The 21827-nt window shown below is 41.8% G+C and overlaps 1 protein-coding gene across 2 annotated transcripts in view; it reads right to left on the reverse strand.

The window, feature by feature from the left end:
- Positions 1-21827, reverse strand: part of RASSF8 (Ras association domain family member 8) — a 74780-nt gene that overhangs the window by 13026 nt on the left and 39927 nt on the right. For both annotated transcript variants that reach the window (XM_066183755.1, XM_066183756.1), the window contains exon 3: positions 8412-8607. In XM_066183755.1, coding sequence (XP_066039852.1) covers positions 8412-8514 — 103 coding nt within the window. In that variant the 5' untranslated portion in view covers positions 8515-8607. The remainder of the gene's footprint in view (positions 1-8411; positions 8608-21827) is intronic.

Raw genomic sequence — 21827 nt, forward strand, 5'->3', positions numbered from 1 at the left:
CTTCCCTTGACCCCCACTGGCTCAGTTTTGCTGCAGTGTTCCACCCCTGTTGCCCTATTGGTTCTCCCAACTCTCAGCCACTCCCCTGCACCACCACTTTCCTTTACTCCTATTGGCCCTTGACCCTCACATCTGCCCCCTTTCCCCCTTATTTAACCTTGTGCCTTTAAGCCAGTTCTGTTCTCATCCCTGGACCCCTTTGATGCCATACCCTGTTCCTGCTAATCAACAGTTGTAAGATTACCACACGAAGACCCGTCCCTTCATCTTGTCAGACATTTTAGCAGCATGCTCCGGGCTCTGAAAGCACAGGTCGCTCTCAAGGCCTCGTTGCAGCACGCCACAACAACGTCCTGTGACATTAAATGGCAAACTGCACTCAGTGTCCTTAGATCTGGCACTGCGGCACAGCCAAACACAAACTCTGGACCCCAGTGCTCAGTCACTACAGTCTTAGCTTGGAATTGATGTAATTTGCTAATTTAAACACAGATTCCATCACAATGAACAGTGATTAAACTAATGAAATATAGGTACAAGGTAATGAACAGTTTTTTTAGACTCTCAAGAGGCAGATTTTTAAATTATGCTCCATGAAGGTAGTAGGGCAACATTACTCACTTTAAGCTCCTCTATATGCTTTAATATTTGCAGCTGACACAGTAGACAGAGCAACCACTGCTGCTGCCAAAAGTGAAAATGAAACTCCAAAGGAAAGCAGCAGCAGCAACACTCTTGGCAGGACTGTAACCTGAGAGATCATCAATTCCCTTTTTCAGGACAGAAGTGATTCATCCCATTACTCCCACCCAAAAGTCCATCATCCTCTATAAGCAAAACATTTCAGGCACTATTTTTTTTTTTCTGATATGCAGGTACTATTATACACCATGAAAAAAATGTATCTGTGTCTTATCTTTCTCATCAGGCTACAAATACATATACAAGATCACTCTTTCCATTGTCTCCCATGCATCTGAGCCAGGATGTGCAGCGTTGCAGCAGCCCTCTTATTAGAGGGTGAAAAAGAGCCAAGGCACAGACTTCTTGTTTATCACAGCATAAAGATGGTCCTGGTTTATTCCTCTTCACAGCTTAGTCATCTTAACTTCAACTGTTCACTGACTCTGGCTAGAGCAAGCTCCTACTGCAGGTTTCCCTTGCAGCTTTTGACTGCTGGTTATTTCCTGCTGAACTATGACTGCAGGTATTAGTTTGCAGCCTCTGACTGCAGGATTTTACCCAGCTAGACTGTGACTGCAGGTTCCAACAACAGGCTCTAACTGCAGACCCAGACTGACCTCACAGCAGTGATTCTCTATGCCCAGGATTCTGCTTCACGATTCTCTCCTTCATGCTCCTCAAGGTTTCTCATCCTGATGATCCTCCTCTTACCAGTCAACCCCCTCTTTATCTCACTCATACTTATTGGATATAGCTGTTACTCATCAGGGGCAAGGCTGTATTGGTTAATTATAACACAGCTGTGACCTATCAGGGGTGAGGTCACCTTACTCCCTTCTACAGTACAGCAGTGAGTTAGTGCAAGCAGGTGACTCATTGCCCTGGTCTCCTAATTTCTAGGAAAAGTGGTGGGATGAGCAGTCTTAAATATGAGGCTACCTCTTCTTCCCTAGAAAAGGGGTTGGGGTGGGCAGGAGCAGGTCTTTGTCACCAGAGGTCATAGAATCATTTAGGCTGGAAAAGACCTCCAAGATCATCGAGCCAAATCTGTGCCCGATGCCCACCTTGCCACCCAGCCCAAAGCACTGAGTGCCACATCCAGTCATTCCCTGGACACTTCCAGGGATGGGGACTCCAAACCTTCCTGAGCAGCCCCTTCCAATGCTTAACAACCTTTTCCATTAAGAAATTCCTGCTGATGTCCAACCTGAACCTCCCCTGACACAACTTGAGGCTGTTTCCTCTTGTTCTGTCCCTTGTTCCCTGGGAGCAGAGCCCAAATTCCCCCAGCTTCACCCTTCTGTCAGGGAGTTGTGCAGAGCCAGAAGGTCCCCCCAAGCCTCCTTTTCTCCAGGCTGAGCCCCCACAGCTCCTTCAGCCACTCCTCACAGGATTTGCTCTCAAACTCTCCAATGCAGTCTTGCTCCCAGTTTCTCCTCTTCCCCTGAGACTACCAGTATGCACTCAGTGCCAGGGAAGTTCCCTGGCAGGCACATTCTTAGCTCCCATTTTCCCCAGGGGTCCCATCACCTCTGCCGCACAGCAGCTGTGCCAAGAGCCTGCCCTGCAATGTGGCACTCTGGACAGTCTTGGGGGGGGAAAAAAAAAAGAAAAGAGAGAAAAAAAAAATCTGCACCTAGGACAGAAGTTTTAAGACAGCCACACTAAAAGGGAGGTTGCACTAGTCTCAGTCTTGAGCTAAATCTGAATGAGCACCCAGACTTATCACAGTGCATAAAAAGAATAAACACTGTCACCTGTCTGCACACGGGTCTCTGTGGAGGTAAAGCCAGATCTGCCAACACTTGGCTCAAGCTAAACTCAGACTGCCCAGAGCACTGAAAAATGCACGCCCTCCACAATGTGGATGCAGCTTTCTGACCCACTTGGTTTCCCAGAGACAATCTTCCAGCCCTAGGGTGTCTTCCTTAACAAGGCAATGCAAAGAAAAAGTAATTGCATGTGGGTAAAATCTTCTAAGAACTCTTATTATGTGGAACATATGGGTGAAAATGTTCTGCCTTACCAAAGGGACAACAGCATTAACTCCTGAATCTTTAACAGCACTGACAGAAAAGCAACTGCTGACAATTTTAATCAACCCAGGATGATTTGAACTCAGTATCTTTGAAATATGACATTTCATATCTTTCAAATCTGACATTTCATTCATTATGTGATACTTAAGTTAATAATCCATAGCAATTAAAGAAAACAAACATTTTGGCTATCTGGGAACTCATTAAATACACAAGATTAAGAGAAAAAAAAACCCTCAGAAAATCCCTTCAAAACAGAGGTTAGAGTTTGCATTACTCAGATTTCTTAACTCATGCTATATTTTGCAACCACAGGTACAAAATACAACAGAAAATAAAGAGTGAGAGGAGAAGTCCAGTCCTAGGAAGAAATATCCACAGAGGCTCCATTGAAGGTCTGCTGATTTCTCCAGGCACAGCCATCTCTCCCTGTCTTTACCAGGACTGAAGCCTTAGTTTGTTACTATTATCCTTGCTCTCAAAAAAGGGTATGCAGGAGTTTACCACAACCCAACAGAACAAAGCTCTCAGTCATCACTTCATACTTTCAACTGCCTTTTGTCCAAGCACCCTGAGGCACCACACTTATTTTAGAGCTGTGTCCTAAGTAGGTGAAACAATGGGGAAGTTTGGCTGTGATCACACAGCAGCATGTGGCAAAGTATATCCAGCATCCCAGGTCTCTCTTGCTAAGGTTACTGTCACCAGATTCCTGAACCAGAAGGTTTATATGATCACACCACAGGATCACCACAAAATACAGATTTTTTTTGTACTTACTATCCCTCTTAATGTCACTATTTGAAGTGGCAGAGAATGAAATCTTGGGGCTGAAAAACCACAAATTCTAAGCAGATCCGTAGCAGGGACACCTCCCACTATCCCAGGTTGCTCAGAGCCCCATCCAGCCTGGCCCTGGACACTGCCAGGGATGGGGCAATCACACCTTTTCTGGGCAACCTGTGCCAGGACCTTCTCACCCTCATAGGGAAAAAAATTCTTCCTGATATCCAACCTAAACCTCCTCTCTGTCAGTGTGAACACTCCTACCTTGTCCTGTCACTGTATGGTTTTGTAAAACAAGTGGCTTGATCTTTCCAGATACAACTCTGGCTGAGCCTTAAAATGCTCTAACACGTTTGAGACAGCACTGATATTTTAATAAATACACTCCATTTATCTTTAAAGAAAAATACTCAACAGGAATAATATTTTTTAAAAAAGAACCCCCATGGTTGCATTTGTTTAATTTTAAAAAGAGACGCCCGTGCTTCTTGTTCAGTGAAGTGCCACTCATATTCTCCAGTCAGAAGCACCAAAATCCACAGCACTATGTAAAGTAAGTCTGCCAATTTAATTATTTGCCACAGAAAATTACAGGGAGGGGGCAGAAGATTTCTTTTGGTAAGAAATTCAAGCTTCTTGTCTCTAGACTGAAATATTCTCTTTCTAGGAAAAAACATTTCATTCTGAGTAGAAGAGATGCATTCTAGGCTCCCAGGGTGCACGAAATCACAACAAATGCAATAAAAATCCTCATGGGGGCTGGAAGTGGGAGAGTAGCACTTCTGAAGGAACAGGACAAGTATATTTGTGACTGCACTATTTGTCACCACATTCCTGTGGAAGATTTTTTTATTTTTTGTGTTTGAATGGAAAACAACCAGTAAAAGGCAATTTAAAAGAAAAATCTTAAAGTACATTTGCTTAAACCATTAGCTAAAATGATTAGCTCACTTTCTTTAGGATACACCTGCTTTCCCCCTCACTATTACGATAATTTTTTGAGAGGAGTCACTATGCTCACACACATTCAAAACAGACCTTTGGCTGGATTCATCAACCATCTCATCATACACAAAGTTTAAAATTATCAACAACTCTGGTTTTACTTTTCTTCAGTTGTCCAAATTATTAAGAGCAATCAAAATGATCAAGCAATGTTTATAAGAAGTGGCTCTGGTTTTCACAGAATGCACAGAAATCTTGGTGGAGAATGCGCTATCAAATGCACATTTTTAAAAGAGACAAGGATGAATCTTGGAGAAGCTCATCTCTCCTGGCAAAAATATTTTTAAAACAAGATTCATGGTTCTCTATTTAAACTGTATGCTGAGGTGTATTTTTGTTTTGGTGAGGGCTTCGTTTCTTATGATGAAACAATCACTTTTCTTATTTGTATTAAAAAGCTGAATCTTCTTTGTCACTTGCAAACCACTTGAGTTAAAAAGAAAATAAAGCAGACCTAGATAAAACTCATAAAAGGTAGTATCAAGTGTTCTTCAAGATCCCAGTGAGAGATGATTTCACTCTCTGGAAACTTGTAACTGAATAGTTTTATGTCTGTCTTGAACACAATTCCAGCACCCGCCCTCCAGCTAAGGCAATTCCAACTCCTTCTAAGTTACAGATACAGACATTTTTAGTACCCAAAGTTATATCCAACTGATATTCTCTTGCATTCAATAAATTACATACACATTTTTAAAAATAAACTTTGTTGGGGCACCAAAGATGACAACTCTCCCCCCCTTTTTTTTTGGTTTTAAAGAATGAGGGGGCATTTGAGATTGAGATTTAACTTCAATCCAAACAGAAACTAAAAAAAAAAAAAAAAAAAAACCAAACCCACAACCAACCAAAAAACCCTAAAATTCTTACTCTGGGTAGTCATTTCCTGTTCTGCAGTAATCAAGAGATGGCCAGCAGTGGAAAGGTAAGGAGCTCACAGTGCAAAAACAGGTAATGCAAATGTTATTTACCAGGAGTACAGCCCTAGAGAGAGACTTTTTTCTGGAAGAGCTCAAATTTCTTAGGAATCAAGGAGCATTAGCCAGGCAAGTGAAGTGACAGAATGCCATGGCCAAAGGATTAGACACTGGATATGGGACAGAACCTCTTACAAAGTCTCATAGCCCAGCATAACTTGATTTTTTATGGTAAAACACCCCTAGAACATAAAAAAGAAAGGGAAAAACACCCAAGAAGCTGTTGCTGAATTTTCATGACATGGGGGAAGAGTTGAAAGTGCATAGATGGAAACCTTTGTGTTGCTTTTATCGCAGCAGCAAATCAGGAGACAGGGCCCTGCATTTGATCAGGTGACAGCAAAAGGCATTTCTTAAAATACAAGAAATTCCATTTAAGGACAACACTCTGACTGCCAGGGTGAGTGAACAGTGCTACAGTCAGGTCTCCACACTTGTGCACATTCAGAACCCAACTGCCCCTGGTCCTGAGCAACCTGCTCTGCCTGGCCCTGCTTTGAGTAGCAGAGCTGGATACTGTCCAAAAGTGCCTTCTAACCACAGCTCTATACTAATTTTGATTTTCCTATTTTTGAAATACAGGACAAAGCTTTATTGTTCACATGCCTAGACCAGAGGCAGCTTCATTTGTCCATGAGAAGCTTCTTAACTATGGATATCTTAATCCAGGTATCTTTGTCTTGTGCTTTCCTCTGTGAATATGGCTGTAAAATAAGCCAGTTTGCAGATATTCGAGACACTGCCCTCCAAGAAAATAATGTATTTCTTGCAATTCACATTTCAGGCTCAGTGAAGAAGACTGCGCTGTGTGTGTTGTATGCTTTAAGTCAAGGACCTAGTAACAAACTGTAAAGCACAATAAAACAAAAGCAGCATCTCACAAACTTTACAGACAGACAAAATAGTCCTGAGTGCAGCCAAGTTATGTGACTGCTTAAGGAGCCAGACTGCAAAGTGGAAAATTCCATCAGAGCCAAGTGAGGAGGAAGCCAACTAAGACTGGCTACTTTTCACCACCACATGTCAGGTGAGAGCTAGAGTGATCCATTTTCATAGACTGCCATTCAAATTCAAGTGACAATTACTCCTGGTAAGCTGAGACCTACAGCCAAATCACAGGGGCAGCCAGATGGTTCTGTCCTGATGAATGGCCTGACAGGAGGGCTGGGAAAGCCCTCCCTGCCAAAGACACACAGGTGTAATTTGTATGGTGCTTGATACTGTCCTAGCAGCCCCAGTGAGAGGGAGTTGTTCTGGGGGTTTTCTAGAGAGGATATTTGCCTTGGGGAGGAATTTCCAAGGGATTATCTTGATTTGGCTCTGGTTGCAGCTGAAATTTATCTCAGCATGGAAGCAGAGTCTCCTGTTCCAGACAAACTGGTGACGTGATACAGAAAAGGAAGTCTGCAGAGCTGACAAAACCTGTGTATGTTTCCAAGGCTGAGGGAGTCTTTACAGAGTTCAAGCTAGTAACTGAGGATACAGAAGAAAACCCAAGGAGAAATTACACAAGAGAACATTAAATTACTGTCTAGAAATGGGAGTTTGACATTTCTGTGGGAGAAGGCAAAGAAAAAAGAATGAAAAGGATATTGAAAACAAAGTGAAGAACAAAAGTATCACAACCACTTTATTATTTCTAAACATGTGTCACTTAATCATGACCAGAAAATGATCATGCTAGCAGAATTGTTTCTCAAAAAACCTGCAGGTAGAAAATGAGACATGGAAGCAACTGATGAACCAATTACCATTAAACAAAAAGCTGCAACTAAACCAGTAAAGAAACACTTAACAGTTTAACATCAACTACAAGATTTGAGAGACAAACTGACTTTCTACAATTTTTAAATGAAGTTCTAAAAGGCATTTGGTAAGCATGATAAGAACATGCTAGCATTTTGTTCAATCCTCTTGAAGTATAAAATAAGTAACTCCCAGTCTTCCACTCCATCAGATATAAGCAGATGGAAATTATGTTTAGAAGTTTAACATTTAAATAAATAAACATCAATTTCAGAGAAATTGACTTTGTGCTTACAGAGAGAATACCTTGTTAACATTCATAGGCCTAACTTGCTTCTTATTAGAAAATTATTATTTTCAAATTGAGTCCCACTGCTAATACAATCTTGCAGAACAGCTGGCATATTGAAAAATGCAGACGCTCACCTTTAAACTATTAATTTTTAGGTAAAACACATGTTTAATGCCTAAATTTAAATAGTATATAATGCCAATTATAGCATTTTAGCAAAGAATAAGTATCAGCATAGGAAATACAGACAGGATGAGGCTGAGGCTTATTCAGGATGCCTTTAATCACTGAGGAATATCTGACAAGATTTCCCTTGGTGGAGCCTGAAAGATTTTATTTTTCTCTTCTAAACTGTTCAGCAAAGGGCTTACAGTGTAGAGACTTCCAAGTTACCCTTTCATGAGCAGTGAGTTATGTGGCAAGCAGGAGTCAGAGGAGACCCTGAAGGACCTATTTCATTGATCTATACAATTCCCAGTATAACTAAAGATACTTACAATGGGTGTAATTTCAGTGAACATCATTAGCCAACCAATTATATTGCACTGCTTTTGTATTTTCTTTGGTACTCAGAATATTGACAGTTTAGCACCTTCCTTAGTCCAGGCTCTATTTGCAACTACCAATGGCAGCATAATTATTATTACTTAGAGAATAAATTTCTACTGAAGGAAAGGTTATAGATTTCGAAATGTTTCTTTTCTGTTTTTTCAGTCTCTCTCGGGCAGGTGCAAAATCCAAGGCTACAAGTTTACACTCCAAGATCATCATCCCACTGTGCATTGCATTTTCTGCTCTGCTGGTACCCAGTGCTGCCCCACCTCCCCTGGGTTTAGCTTCAGAAAAAAAGCTTCACCCCACTTCCCACCTGGCAGTACTCACCAATAGCCTGAGCAAGGGCTATTACAACTTCCTGGCATGTTGTGACTTCGGTGACCCCACACACGATTCTCTGGACTCCATCCACCCATACTTTGAGCTCCATGGTTCACCAGATCATCCAAGAGCCATGAATGCAAATCAGTCAAGTCATTCTTGCAGCTGCACCAGAGACAACACAGCTGACTTCCCACAGCAGCTGGAACAGAGAAAAATCCTCATGTTTAGAGCAAGGAATTACCAATTTGAAAAGTTAACAATTTCACCTTGACATCTATCAGGTAGGAGAGCGAACACAGCTTTTCTTTAAAAACATCAACAGGAACACTCACCTACACATCTTGGGGGCAGAGTGGCTAGAAAGTGCCTAGCAGAAAAGGACAGGAGGTGCTGGTCAGCAGCAGCTGAACATGAGCCAGCTGTGCCCAGGTGGGCAAGAAAGCCAATGGCTCCTGGTCTGGGTCAGCAATGGTGTGGCCAGCGAGACTAGGGCAGTGACTGTCCACTGTCATGGGCACTGGTGAGGCCTCACTCCAAGTGCTGTGTCCAGTTCTGGGCTTCTCACTTCAGGAGAAGGACATGGAGAGGTTGGAGAGTGTCCAGGGAAGGGAACAGAGCTGGGGAAGGGGCTGGAGCACAAGTCTGATGAGGAGCAGCTGAGGGAGCTGGGAAAAGAGCTTAGCCTGGAGAAAAGGAGGCTCAGGGGGAACCTTCTGGCTCCGCACAGTTCCCTGACAGGAGGGGAGAGCCAGGGGCAAGTTGGGCTCTGCTCCCAGGGAACAGCCTCAATTTGTGCCAGAGGAAGCTCAGGTCGGGTGTCTGGAGGAATTTCATCATGAAAGGTTTGTCAAGCATTAGAAGGAGCTGCCCAGGGAGGTTTGGAGTCCCCATTCCCTGGAGCTGTCCAGGCAAGCACTGGACATTATACTCAAGTCTTCTGGGCTGGGTGACAAGGCTGCCATTTGGCACAGGTTGGATTTAGTGTTCTTGTCCAACCTCAGTAATTCTATGATTCTACTCCAGCATCCCATGCTTTAACAATTTCTACTTCTTCTGCAGACTTACCCAAAGCTTCATTATAGTATATTTTTAAAAATTTTACGAGTTGTTACAAAAAGAGCACCCAGAGAAATGGCACTCAATAAACAACTCCAGAATAAACTCATAATAGTTTCCAGTAACAGGTGCCCCTGTTCCTTTATATGCTGCCTGAATGTTTCCAGGGACTAGTAAGGATGCTTTCAGTGTTTGTTCAATAATTTCTATCAGGTGGAGCTGTAGAAAAACAAGGGGGAAACATTTTTAATTACAGCCATCCATGAGAGTCCAATTTCTGTCTCCCTGCAGGAGCAGCAGAAGGTTTCTATTCCCAACAAACCCATGCATTTTGTACGAGGACCCAGAAAGCAAAGCGAGCAGACACACTGCTTCTCTCTCCCTCTAAAACAAGGGGATGCATCGAGGAAAGTGTTGCAGAAGTGGTTTAACCCCTACCAGCACTGTGCTGCTTCTGTGAGGAACCAGACATTGTCTAATGTCTTTTCCTAGGCTTTTCCATAGGCACTGCAATGATACTAAGCAAAAAAATTTTGTAGTAAACCCAACAAAAATTGTTGCCTTCAAAAGACAGAACATTCTCTCAAAACTGGAACAAAAACCAAACCACCAATAATGATGATCAAGTCTTTAAAAACCCCAGAAATCAACAAGAAAGCAAACACCCAAAAACCACCCACAAAGCAACCAACAACAAAAAAACAAAATCAAATAAAGAAAACCTAATGAGACAGCTGGGCTGCTTAAGCAGATAGAGGGAAAATAAACAGTGATAACAAAATAGAAAGAAGCTCATGTACTTAAGTAATCCCATATGGATAAAGTGATAAAACTAGAGACAATATTTTTGAAGAATTAAGTACCAAGAAAATGGATAACACAGGGATGGAGTAAAAGAAATCTGAAAATAATTTAGGGGAGATTAGTGAAGACAAGCAGGGTAGGGCTACACGAGAAACACGGAATCTGACGATGTGGATGGATTGAACAGAACTGCACCGCGTGGAGGCAGAAATGGTGCAGAGAACACTACACAAATACTTCATGCTGTTCAGATTTACAGTCTAACCAGAGCTGCTCTCTCCTGGGGATGTGAACATCTCTTCCTGCAGCCCCCAAGCTTGAGGGGAAAAGTGACTTCCCATCTACAACAGAACAGTTCACCCAGCAGATGACAAATATTGACACATGATGACCTGGAAGATCTTCACCTGACAGGCTGGGGCAGCAACACCCTGAGAACCTGGTAGAGCCACAGGGGTCCCACCCCATCAATGGGACGAGCTTTAGCAGAAAAGCACCAAGCAGTAAAGTCAGGCCAGCAAACATCCCCAAAATCCCTGCCCAAACCTACCTGTTCAGAAGTACAGGTAAAATTTTTAAGTAAAACCAGATCTCAAATAGATTTGCACACTCAATAGAAAAGTGATCACGTTTAGGAATATCAGCGTATACAGAAATAGTCTTTTGAGACATGAACAAGCACCTGAAAACCCAGTGAGGTTTTGATAAACATTTTCCCACATAAAACTACGTAATTCAAAGAAAACTTCTATCTCCACAATCATTAACCATGCACAAACACAGAAACACTTCAGTCAGGTTAACACCATTTTAATGTACCAATAAACTCAGCAGAAGAAAATCTTTTACCAGGCTGTAACACAGCAGTGTCTGAAGAAAACACCTCACAGGCCTCATCAGTGACCTCCACTATTTATTCTTGGACCAGTTGTCTTCACAAATAAACAGACCTCACATTCCAAGCCCAGCTGTAAGGAACTTTATTAATTAACTTAATAACTTGCTGAGGGTTGAACAGTTCAGATTTCCTGGCACCAACCAAGCCATCTCTCCATGTGACAACGCACACGTCAGCAAAGCATCCGACAGCTCTGATTGTTTTTCTGTCTGTCAACATCCAAAGTATTATCTCAATTTAGCAAGCCAGCAAATGCATTTTTTCCCCCAGTCAGCACACAATGTACAGTCTTGTGCTCAGTGCAGATCAGGCTTGGTCATTTGTTTTCCTACAGTCCACCTTTAAAAAAAGCAAAGACTAAAGAGAAGCATCATATAATAAGGAAATATTTGCTGACACTTCCAAGTTTGAAGAAAGCATTCACCAAAGCTGCAAATGATCTGAACCAAGTGCCTTTGAATGAGTTCAAGCTCAGGGGAAACATTCCCATTCATTTCTTACGGGACAAATAGTTTTAATAGACTAAATAAGATGAAGAATTCATGGTACGTGCATCCCTCAGACCAACAGGCAGGGCTGAATTAAAGCAGTGTGTTAATAAAAGGGCTGCCCAGGTGGAGTCCCCATCCCTGGAGGTGTTCAAGGAACAACTGCACACTCAGTGGTCTGGTTTTGTTGACAAGGTGAGGATCAATCATAGGTTGGACTCAATGATCTCAGAGGTTTTTCCTCCATGGACTCTGGGATTCCATGTGCCCCACAAGTGCTCACAGGATTCCTTCGGGGGCCTGCCACTAAGAACATATACCACACCAGAAATGTAAGATCTCTGTGTTGAAATCACCGTGTCTTAGAGTTTGTAAGCAACGCTCATCTATAGTAAGTTTAAAAAAATAGATCTAGGACTGGTTTGGTTTCTAGGATTGTGCAGTAGAAGTTCACAGAGAGGTCTGCAAACCAGAAAATTTTCTGGCCACTTGCTTATCTCTGCTTCCCAAATATAACTCTGGAGCACCTTTTTATTAGCCTTTAGTTTTTCTCCATAGGTATTCAGTTCTGTATTTGCTGTTAGTTAACTTTCATAGCAGTAAAAGCTGATTGCCTCCCCACTGAGGGTCATCTGACAGCCCCATATATCTTTTTCGACCCGAAATCTGTGCCCAGAATTCACACTGTGCTTTTGTGGTTAGAGGAGGCAAAATAAGCCTTACCTCTAGTACTGTGCAAATTTATTTCTGAAGCCAATGGAAGGATTGGGGGGGGGGGAAATCTCACTTCAGGTTTCCCAATCCCATAAGTTCAAAACCAGTTCACCTTATGCATAATTTATTTCAGCAATGACTGGGAATGGGAATGCAAAACTAATTTACTTGAGAGGCACACAAGCCAAAACACGCCTGTGATCATAGCTTTTCCCCAGTATGTCAACCATCAGCTCCACAGCCACACATAGTTCTGCTTGGAACCAAGCACTGGAAATCTGGCATTCCACAGCTACTTCCTTCCCCCACTTCTCCATTACCTTGCCTGAAGCCTCCTCAATTACCTTGTTTACCATGCATTAAGCGTTTTCCCTAAATTCCTCTTTTATCCTAATTGGCTGATGGTATCTTAGTCTTTCAGATATTTGTTCAGTTTTTAAGCGTAAAGAAAAGCCAGCATATGTATATATATGTACCTATATACACACAAATATATATATATAACATATATATGGGCTACTATTTAGCTACCTCTCCACAACTTGTTTACAAAATATAGAAAAGGCTGAAGCTTCACAAAAGACAAGCAGATCAGACTAAGTGCAAAGGATTTTTCTATCATTTAAGAAGAAACAATATTCTAAGCAGATGTTTGCAAGACAGCTTGCCATAAGCATTAAGTCACCAGGAAACCCAAGAGCTAAAATCAAGATACCTCATTTCTACTTTTTTGAAGGTTCACACTGCCTGGAAGCATCATGCACTTCAAATCAAGGCTAAAACCCTGCTGCAGCAGAATTCTGACCAACCATTTCAGTGACTTGCTGTAGCCCCAGCAAGTGACCAGCATGTTGTTCAGTACATTTGAAAGTCAGGGTGCTTTCATTTCTAATTAGCAATAACCAAACATCACTTGGAGTTTGGCATTTACCCTTTATTTTCCATTCCCTGTGCACTATGGCCAAGTTGTGCTCCTTGTTTTTCCCTGTTATGACACCAGGTAGGGCCGTGGACAAACAGGCAGCTTGTTCCACCCATGCTGTAAGCCATTAATAAGAATAATTAGTCAGTGCTAGTAAGGCTTGATTGGAAAATACCAAACAAATGAGCACAAAGAAGCCGGTCCAGCTAGCCGGAAAGAGTTTATAAGCCATCCAGAAGAGCATGAACAGGGATGCATTTGGAAGGTCTTCCCCACCAGAAGAATCCTGGTACAGAGCCAAGTAATATGCTCCAGATGAAGTTAACTGCAAATACAGGATTGGCTATTGGAAATAAGCTTCCTAGTATTTACCAAAAAGCCTCCTCCCCTAGACTGATGAAGAAGAAATATCCTACAAGATATGCAGCCTCCCATCAGTAAATGGGCAAAAATATTTCATAGCAGGTTCAAGTCAAAAATATCAAGTGAAAGTCTTCTGTAGGCAAAAATTTTATTCAAAAGAAACTGGTTTTGGGTTTGAAACCAGCCCATGACTTTCTTTGAAGAGTGTTTACTCAGAGGTAGCATCCAGTGGTTTTTTTGTGGGACTAACCCTCGTAGAGGTTATTCTTTTGCTATTCCAGAAGAATGCTCTGAGATAATAAGCACTGCTTGAAACAAATAAACCAAAGGTCCCACAACCATGAAGATGACAGTGTTGAGAACAAGCTTGAGAGAGAGTTTAAGACCGAGGAATTTTGCTGGCCAAAAGATAGTCTGACATCTGTGTCAAACAGGCCAAAATCCTGATGCCACAAGTGATATATAAACACACACACCCCCTCACCTGTGAGAGGACAGCACAACACCAACACAGGAGTTTGTACAAGCATTGATGTGCAGGCAGTTGTTTCTGGCAGCCAAGGCTGCACAAAATCATGCCTCTGCATAACCCAAAATTCCCCAAGTCACAGTTTCCCAGACAAATTACCAGTTGACTTCCATCCAGGAACCCTCAGCTGCCTACAACAGGAACTGCTGCTTGCACTGCAATTTCTCTTGCTGCAATACAGCGAACAATTTGGTGGGAAAAAATGAGGGAAAGAAACATTGTTCTGAAGCACATATGCTACAACTGGTATTTTGCCTAATTACAGAACATTCCCAACCTCTCCCTGAGCTACAATCTCTCCTTGAGCTGCAATCTTTACAGCACAGAAAAAAACCCAAATTGTCTCTTCTCTTTGTATTGGTGAGAATTAGCTGGAAGGAATTAACTTGTTTTCTTTTGAGGGTGGAGGAGTGATAGGAGGAGGTAAAGCAATCAACCACATTTCTTGTCAGCTCTTGCAAAGATACACTTTGTTAATGGCAACTATTCAGTTATTACCGGAACTAATTCTTCCACCTTGAAAGTTTTATTTTTGTCTTCAGTATTTTAATTCTAAGACTGATCTCTGACTTCAGCAAGTGTGTAAAGCCTTTAGGACATCTTCCTACACAGTGTTTTAATCTAAATCACATGTGACAATCTGAAGAAATCAGAGACATCACTTAGAAAAGATTTAACTGCGGCACAGCACAAAACATTCATCCAGCTTGGGATACAAGTGCTGACATAGCTACAAACCTTCACGATTATGAACTGTGTCTAAAGCTCTCATGGCCTTCATAGAAAAGTGAGTTCCAACCAGGTGTCACAAACACAGATTGATGGCTGAAGTGATAGCACTGTTATCACAGCCTGTAACACTTTGTGTCTTTGGAGCTACCAGGCTTAACCCAACTGTGCTGCAAAATATTTTCAAATCCCCACAAAATATTGGAAAGGAAACAAGCCAGCAGGTGAGCCAAGGAAACAGATGGCTTACTAAAGTTCTTTTGTATTTGGTCACTGCTGAGAGCATAACCTTGCATTTTTAATAGTAACTTTCACACTCTTGAAATTGATTTAATTTAACAGAAACAACAACTCAGAAATCAATACTCCCAGTAAGATTAGATATAAAAAGCATCTGAACTCCACATGGACTTGTGGTACAAAAACCCAAAGATGTTTTGGAAATGGCAACAGCACTCAAGTCAGAGTTTCAAGGATCCTTGCTTCTATTAGATTCCAGTCAGAGTTTCTAAAGCAGAAATTTAAAAATTTAAAACTTAAAAGCATTATATTTAGGATGTATCAGCAAATGAAAACAATATCTGATACAGCACTTCCTTCAGCTCTTGAGACAGGATTTACTGTGATACAAGTGTGAATTCAATTCAAGCAGGGTTACTCACTAAATCCCAAAACTGAATCTGTTTCAGGATTAGGACTGAAGTATCACCTTCATTTTACATGCAGCACTCCTTTTCCTCACTCTCTAGTTTAGCTATTAAAAAAAAAAAAATTGTCAGTATGAAACATCACAATCCTAGAGAGGCAGGATTGAGTGGACTCATCCTGGAAAACCTCACTGGCAACCACTGTTCTAGGAAGGGCTAGATCACAGAATTACGCAGTGGTGTGGGTTGGAAGGGACCTTAAAGCCCATCCAGTTCCAACCCCTGTCATGGGCAGGGACACCTGCCACTATCCCAGCTGCTCTGAGCCCCATCCAACCTGGGCTTGGACACTGCCAGGGATGGGGCAGCCACAGCTGCTCTGGGCACCCACAGCCTCCCAGGGAACGATTTCCTCCTCATATCCAACCTAAACCTCCTCTCTGTCAGTGTGAAGCCATTCCCCCGTGTCCTGTCACTCCAGGCCCTTGTCAAGAGTCTCTCTCCATCTTTCCTTTAAGCTCCCTCCAGGCACTGCAAAGCCACGATGAGGCCACCCCAAAGCCTTCTTCTCTCCGGACTGAGCAATCCCAATTCCCTCAGCCTTTCCTCCCAGCAAAGCTGCTCCATCCCTCTGATGCCCTTGGTGTCCCTGCTCTGGCCTGGCTCCAATTAGGATAGCTGGTGGCAGCACAGCAGAGGTTCAGACAGCAGCTGGGACAGATTTATTCTGTGGCAGAGGAATATCCTTTTCCAGATACGTTAGCCAAGGAGCCTGCACTGCATATAAATGCTGCGACAAACAGCTCAAAAAAAGACATGTGCATTAAATAAACATCTCCTGATTCATCATCTCAGTCAACAGGCAGTCATTTACTGCACTGTAATGCTTTCCAAAGGCATGTAAGTATTTGTTCCTCATTAGTAGCATATATATAGTGCATTTGAGAAAACAGCTTTATTACACACCACTTTATTAATAAACAGCAGCATTAGGTGGAAGTCACATCTATACATATCTAATATGGTCTAAGTAGTGAGTGGGAGTGAAAGAAAACAAAGAGCAGAGAAATAAAAATAAGCAAGCTGGTTCACTGCAGGGGAAATATTTATACAAAAGCTACAATACACACACCTTACTTCAAAGTTGCCTTAGACCTCCAGATGCCCTAGCTTCAAAGGAGACAAAATAGGTCATTCTCCAAACTGGTTCCAAGGAAGACACAGCTCCACCCGTTCAACTCTTCCCCTCTCCCCTCAACGGCTTGTCCACAAACACTCACACCCAGCTGAGGGACTGAAGACACTTGTGTGTAATTGCCAATATTTACACTAATGAGGCAATGAGCTCATCTGCTCCCTTTTGGCAAGACCTGCATTAACTCTTGGTTTTGTAGGGCTGAATCTGTTCTTTACACTTCAGTCAAGCCCAGTGCAGCGTTTGCTTTGTCATTTGACTACAGCCACCCTGAGTCTCAGCTATCAGACAGGTGTTCCTTGCATCTCAAATGTAAGCTAAGGGCAAATCTCAGGAAAAAAAAAGATACGAGAAATTTGTTACACTTCCTACATTTCAAGATACGGACCAAAACACAACACCTTCTTCCTCTATATTGTGGTGAGCCTTGCATACAAATGATCCCATTCCCCCCCCCTTCCAAGTTTGCACTGAAGGATGCAGGAAATAAAATACATCCTACAACTGAAATCTCCTTAAATTTGAACTAATAGAAGTTTTAAAAGTCAGTTAAGCAAATGGTTTAAAGCCAAGGGTATGATGCGACTACCAAAATCTCTCTGTAATGAAATGCAATTTCTGAAACAGAAACAAGGTGAGGCACTTTCAACTTAATCAACATAACTGTTCCAAAAAATTATAATCTCAAAGCTTTATTCAGTGAGCAGCTACATTATTCATTAAATATTACCTAAAAAATTTCAAGTTGCTCTCCTGGCAACCTAGAAAAGTGTGCAAGACAGAACAGAACTTAATACTATGAGGAGCCTTTAAACAGTTAAGCAAGATAAATGAGTGGGGGGAACCCATCACTTTCTAAAATTTACACTTGGCTGTGCTTACTTCCATATTTCCCCAGGCACAAAAGAACTTCTTTGCTTCTTCTGTTCTCTATTTATAGGACTCAGCTGGATCACTTAAGTATTTCTCCTCTCTTGACAATTGTGAGCTTGGCTAATTTTATTAGAGCAAAATCTGAGGTAATCATAACATAGCAATGGCTTATGGGCTGAAATACTCAAAAGTGCATTACTTAATTCATGGACTGATGGAACGGGTTGGGCCGGAAAAAGTTCATCTCATTCCCACCCCCCTGCCATGGGCAGGGACACCTTCCACTATCCCAGGTTGCCCAGAGCCCCATCTAACCCGGCCCTGGACATTTCCAGGGCAGCTACAGCTTCTCTGGGCAACCTGTGCCAGAGCCTCACCAGGAACAATTTCTTCCATACATCTCACCTGATTTCCCTCTCTTCCAGTTGGAAATTCCCATAGTTCTGTGGCAGTGCCACAGGCAGCTCCAAGATAAGCCTACACCCACTTTGGCCAACTGGCCACACTGCACAGAACAGATGGGGAACCAAATTCCACTTCAGGAGGTGAGGATGCCCAAGTTCTCTATTCAGCTGATAATTTTAGGGAAACTGTTACAAACTTTGTACTTTCTAAACCACCATTCTCTGTAAAACTCTACGTTTCAGTTTTGCTGAAACTCACCTAAACTCCAAAACTCACTGGGAGGAGCAAGAAGTGCAGATATGAACATCATACTAAATACACTTTCCCTTAGAAGTCTTACAAAGATCACAAATCACATTCATAGAAAGACCCAGCAAAGAGCTCTTCAGGAAAAACATGATTCTCTGCCAAAAAACTGACGGCAATTAACAGAAGTCACAGCCAGCAATGCCAGTGGAAAATAGATGTTAGCTCAAATTTAATACAGTAAGAGGGGGGTAAAGTTTTCATTTTCCTGCTCCTGCCTTCTTTGTCCGTGGCAACAATTTTTAAACCAGCACAACTTCCCATGTATTGATTTCCCTCCACGTTTTCAGACAGTGTCTAGATTTTGCACTTTCTGAGATGGAGCCTTTCACTGCTGGCCATGCAGTCACAAGCTTTCATCTCACCTCCTAATGGCTACATCTTCCTCCTCACTGCACCCTCAGCAATCCCATCCTGCCTATTTACCAAGCATGACAATGTCAGGACAGATTTCTGGAGTCAGCAGACTTGCCAAATGCAGGCAGGGCAAAGCAGCCCTCCCCCTTCTGCACTTGATCCACTTATTTTCACTCAGGAAGTCCTTCCATACTGATCTCTGCCTTTCTTTATTCACTTCTTGCTCAGTATACCCAGTGAGCTCTTTATAGGTCACTTGCCAGAGTCACCTCAGACATGCACATGGAAGTGCAACTCCACCAAGTTACTGTTTAAATCTCTTCATCCTCCTTCCTGCTGTCCCTTAACCCACTTCTGCAGAGCACCTACCAAAACACAATGGATCAGCAGGTGAGACCCTACTGGCTTTTGGGCTGATTGAGCTTACTCTATTCACCTCCACACCTTGGGCAGGGTGCACCTTCTCTTTGGGAGTTCTGTTGCCTTTCAGAGAGGCCAAGACAAGCACAGTTCTGCTTTAAGGAGCTCCTGCAAAGCACCCAGGTATCATCATTCCTCCTATCATGGTGTATCTTCACCATTTTTTCTGAACTTATGACATGCCTGGGATGCCAGACACTGGTAATGAAAAACACAGAATTATTAACATTGAAAAAGATCTCCAAGATCATTGAGTCTAACCTTTGACCAATCACCACTTTGTCAACTAGGTGCCACATCCAGTCTTAAAGATCTCCAGAGATGGTGACTCCACCACCTCCCTGGGCAGCGTCTTCCAATGCCTGACCACTGTTTCCATGAAAAAATTGTTCCTGAAGCCTTCCTGACTTTAAGCCAAAGTTAAACAAAACAGCATCACAGCACTGCTGCGTGAATTGCTGTGATGAACTCTCTGGGTTATCATCACACTGTTTATGAAGAACAAAGTCCAGCCTGCATTTCTCTTTGGAAGCAGACAAAAAACGCCCCCTCCCACCAAAAAAAAAACAACCAAAAAAACCAAACCAAAACAAAAACCAAAAACAAACAAACAAACAAAAAACACAAACAAAACAAAAAAAACCCCAAGACATCTGATTAAGACATTTTTTTTTTTAGTTTCCCCTGATCTTTCTTAATTAAAAACACCCCAGTGTCTGTGGATTCTGTTTTTCTACAGAAACAGAGGAGAAGCTGTGCAGCCTGGAGAGCCACTGGCAGCACTGAGTAAGTTAATAGACAGGGTTTAGGATTTAGAACTGTGTGAGGGAGCTTAACAAAAAGAGCCAGGCCAATTTTGTTTTAAATAAAAACGTGGTTGCTGGGATTTCTAATCTTTATCGATATGCAGCTATGGAAGTGTAAAATACCAGGTAACATCAGGAGGCCAAAATGGCTTATTAAGCACAATTACCTAGCAAGCAATCTAAATCCTGGAAAGAACTCAGGGGAAATGCCCAGAGAAAGTTTGTGCAAATCATAAGATCGTACATAATAAACACCTGAAACTGCAATTTTTAAAGCATTCATTATATGCTTTAAGTCATAAAAACATCCAAAACATAACATTTAAATTAAAATCCAACTACATGAGTGGCCTCAAACCTCAGAAAGGTTCTATGAAAGAAATCCTAAATTATTCTTTATAAAATTCTTATTTATAAAAGTAAAAAGCCAGGCTTACAGAGTGAGATAAGCCAGGCATTTGCATTTTTCTTCCTATTTAGTTATGAATGATTTGAATATTAACTTGCAGGTGTTTTTAAGATTTTTGCTATTTGACAAAGGAGATACATTTGACTTCAATTAGCTGCTATTTTTTCTTCCTCACTCCAAGATATCAAATACTAAAGCATGTTCCCTTAACAACTGCAATTCAAAATGTAAACCTTTATTTCTTTAAAGCAGAAATTCTCATTTTTAAACATTGTGCAACTATCCTTTGTAGGAAGCAGTCTGCAGAACTGCCAAACCTACATAGAACAAAGAGAAGAGATTGTATCAAAATGACATGCCTCCAAAAAGCTGAGTTTCTCTCCTGCTAGAGAGAGAAATTACTAATGTGCATTGCAATTAGTGCAAAAACCACTACTGTCTTTGCAGTTGCAGACTAGGAAAAACTACAGTTTGATGTTTACACAGCAGTAAATAAAGTGGGAAAACTTTTCAGTTTGGTAATAGGCACATTTTTCCTCTCAAATGTTTAATGACAGTGAATCATTAAAGACCCATGAGGTGAGGTCTTCCACATTTTGCTACTATGAAGATTAGAGTATTGCAGAATTCCCTAGTGATTGATAAATTAATAAAACCCGAACTAAGTCATTTTAACTTTAGGGTCCACAGGAATTGCATAACTCTGTTTTTTCCACTGTTCTACAGCAAGTAAAAGGATGCAAGCCTTGCCAAAGCTTGATAAATTAATGAAAAAAGAGGAGGAAATGGTTTGCCTGCAACACCCAGGGCTTGGATGCAGCAACCCACATCTCACGAACCAAATATTTTTGAAGCAGAAAAGCCAGGGACTACTGTCTCTTCATGTAAGTGGCATTTCCACACACCATCCCCCCTGCCATTTATTATCAATACTTCTGTCCTTTCCAGACATCCTGTCTCCACTTACATTCCATTTTCAGTTTGCCCTCAGCTGGCAAGCACAAGATGAATCCCAACTCTGAAAAAGCACTGGAAGAAATTTTTTTTCCAACTATCAGACCACTGCATTTCTTCAGAAACACTTTCAAAGTATTCAACTTGAAATGCATTTCAAATACTTGAAGCACTGCTGCTCCAAATGCAAAGAAACGATTCAGATGTGGATATAAGATAAAAGCTTTATGTAAGGACAGATTTACACAGGACTATAAAGTAAAGGAAAAGAAGCCTTAAATGAGAAAGCAAGAAGCTGCACGTAATAAAAATGCGACCAAGTGAAGAAGAGGATAGAAATGGATGCACATGCCATGGTATCTTCAATTTCAGTTCTGCTACCCCACCAGTCTGAACAAATGCAACACAGACAGCAAGGAAACAAGAGGCACTTCGTGCAGTGTGCAGCTCTGGAGTGGGGAAGAGAGACAAGAGATGAAAAGTATCTCTTGCAACGCAAAGAAAGCAGCAAAACTCAAGGATCCTAGCAATACCACTGTCAAAA

Source organism: Chamaea fasciata, unplaced genomic scaffold, assembly GCF_029207755.1.
Source record: "Chamaea fasciata isolate MVZ Bird 193981 ecotype frontalis unplaced genomic scaffold, bChaFas1.0.hap1 SCAF_5, whole genome shotgun sequence".
Taxonomy (NCBI): domain Eukaryota; kingdom Metazoa; phylum Chordata; class Aves; order Passeriformes; family Sylviidae; genus Chamaea; species Chamaea fasciata.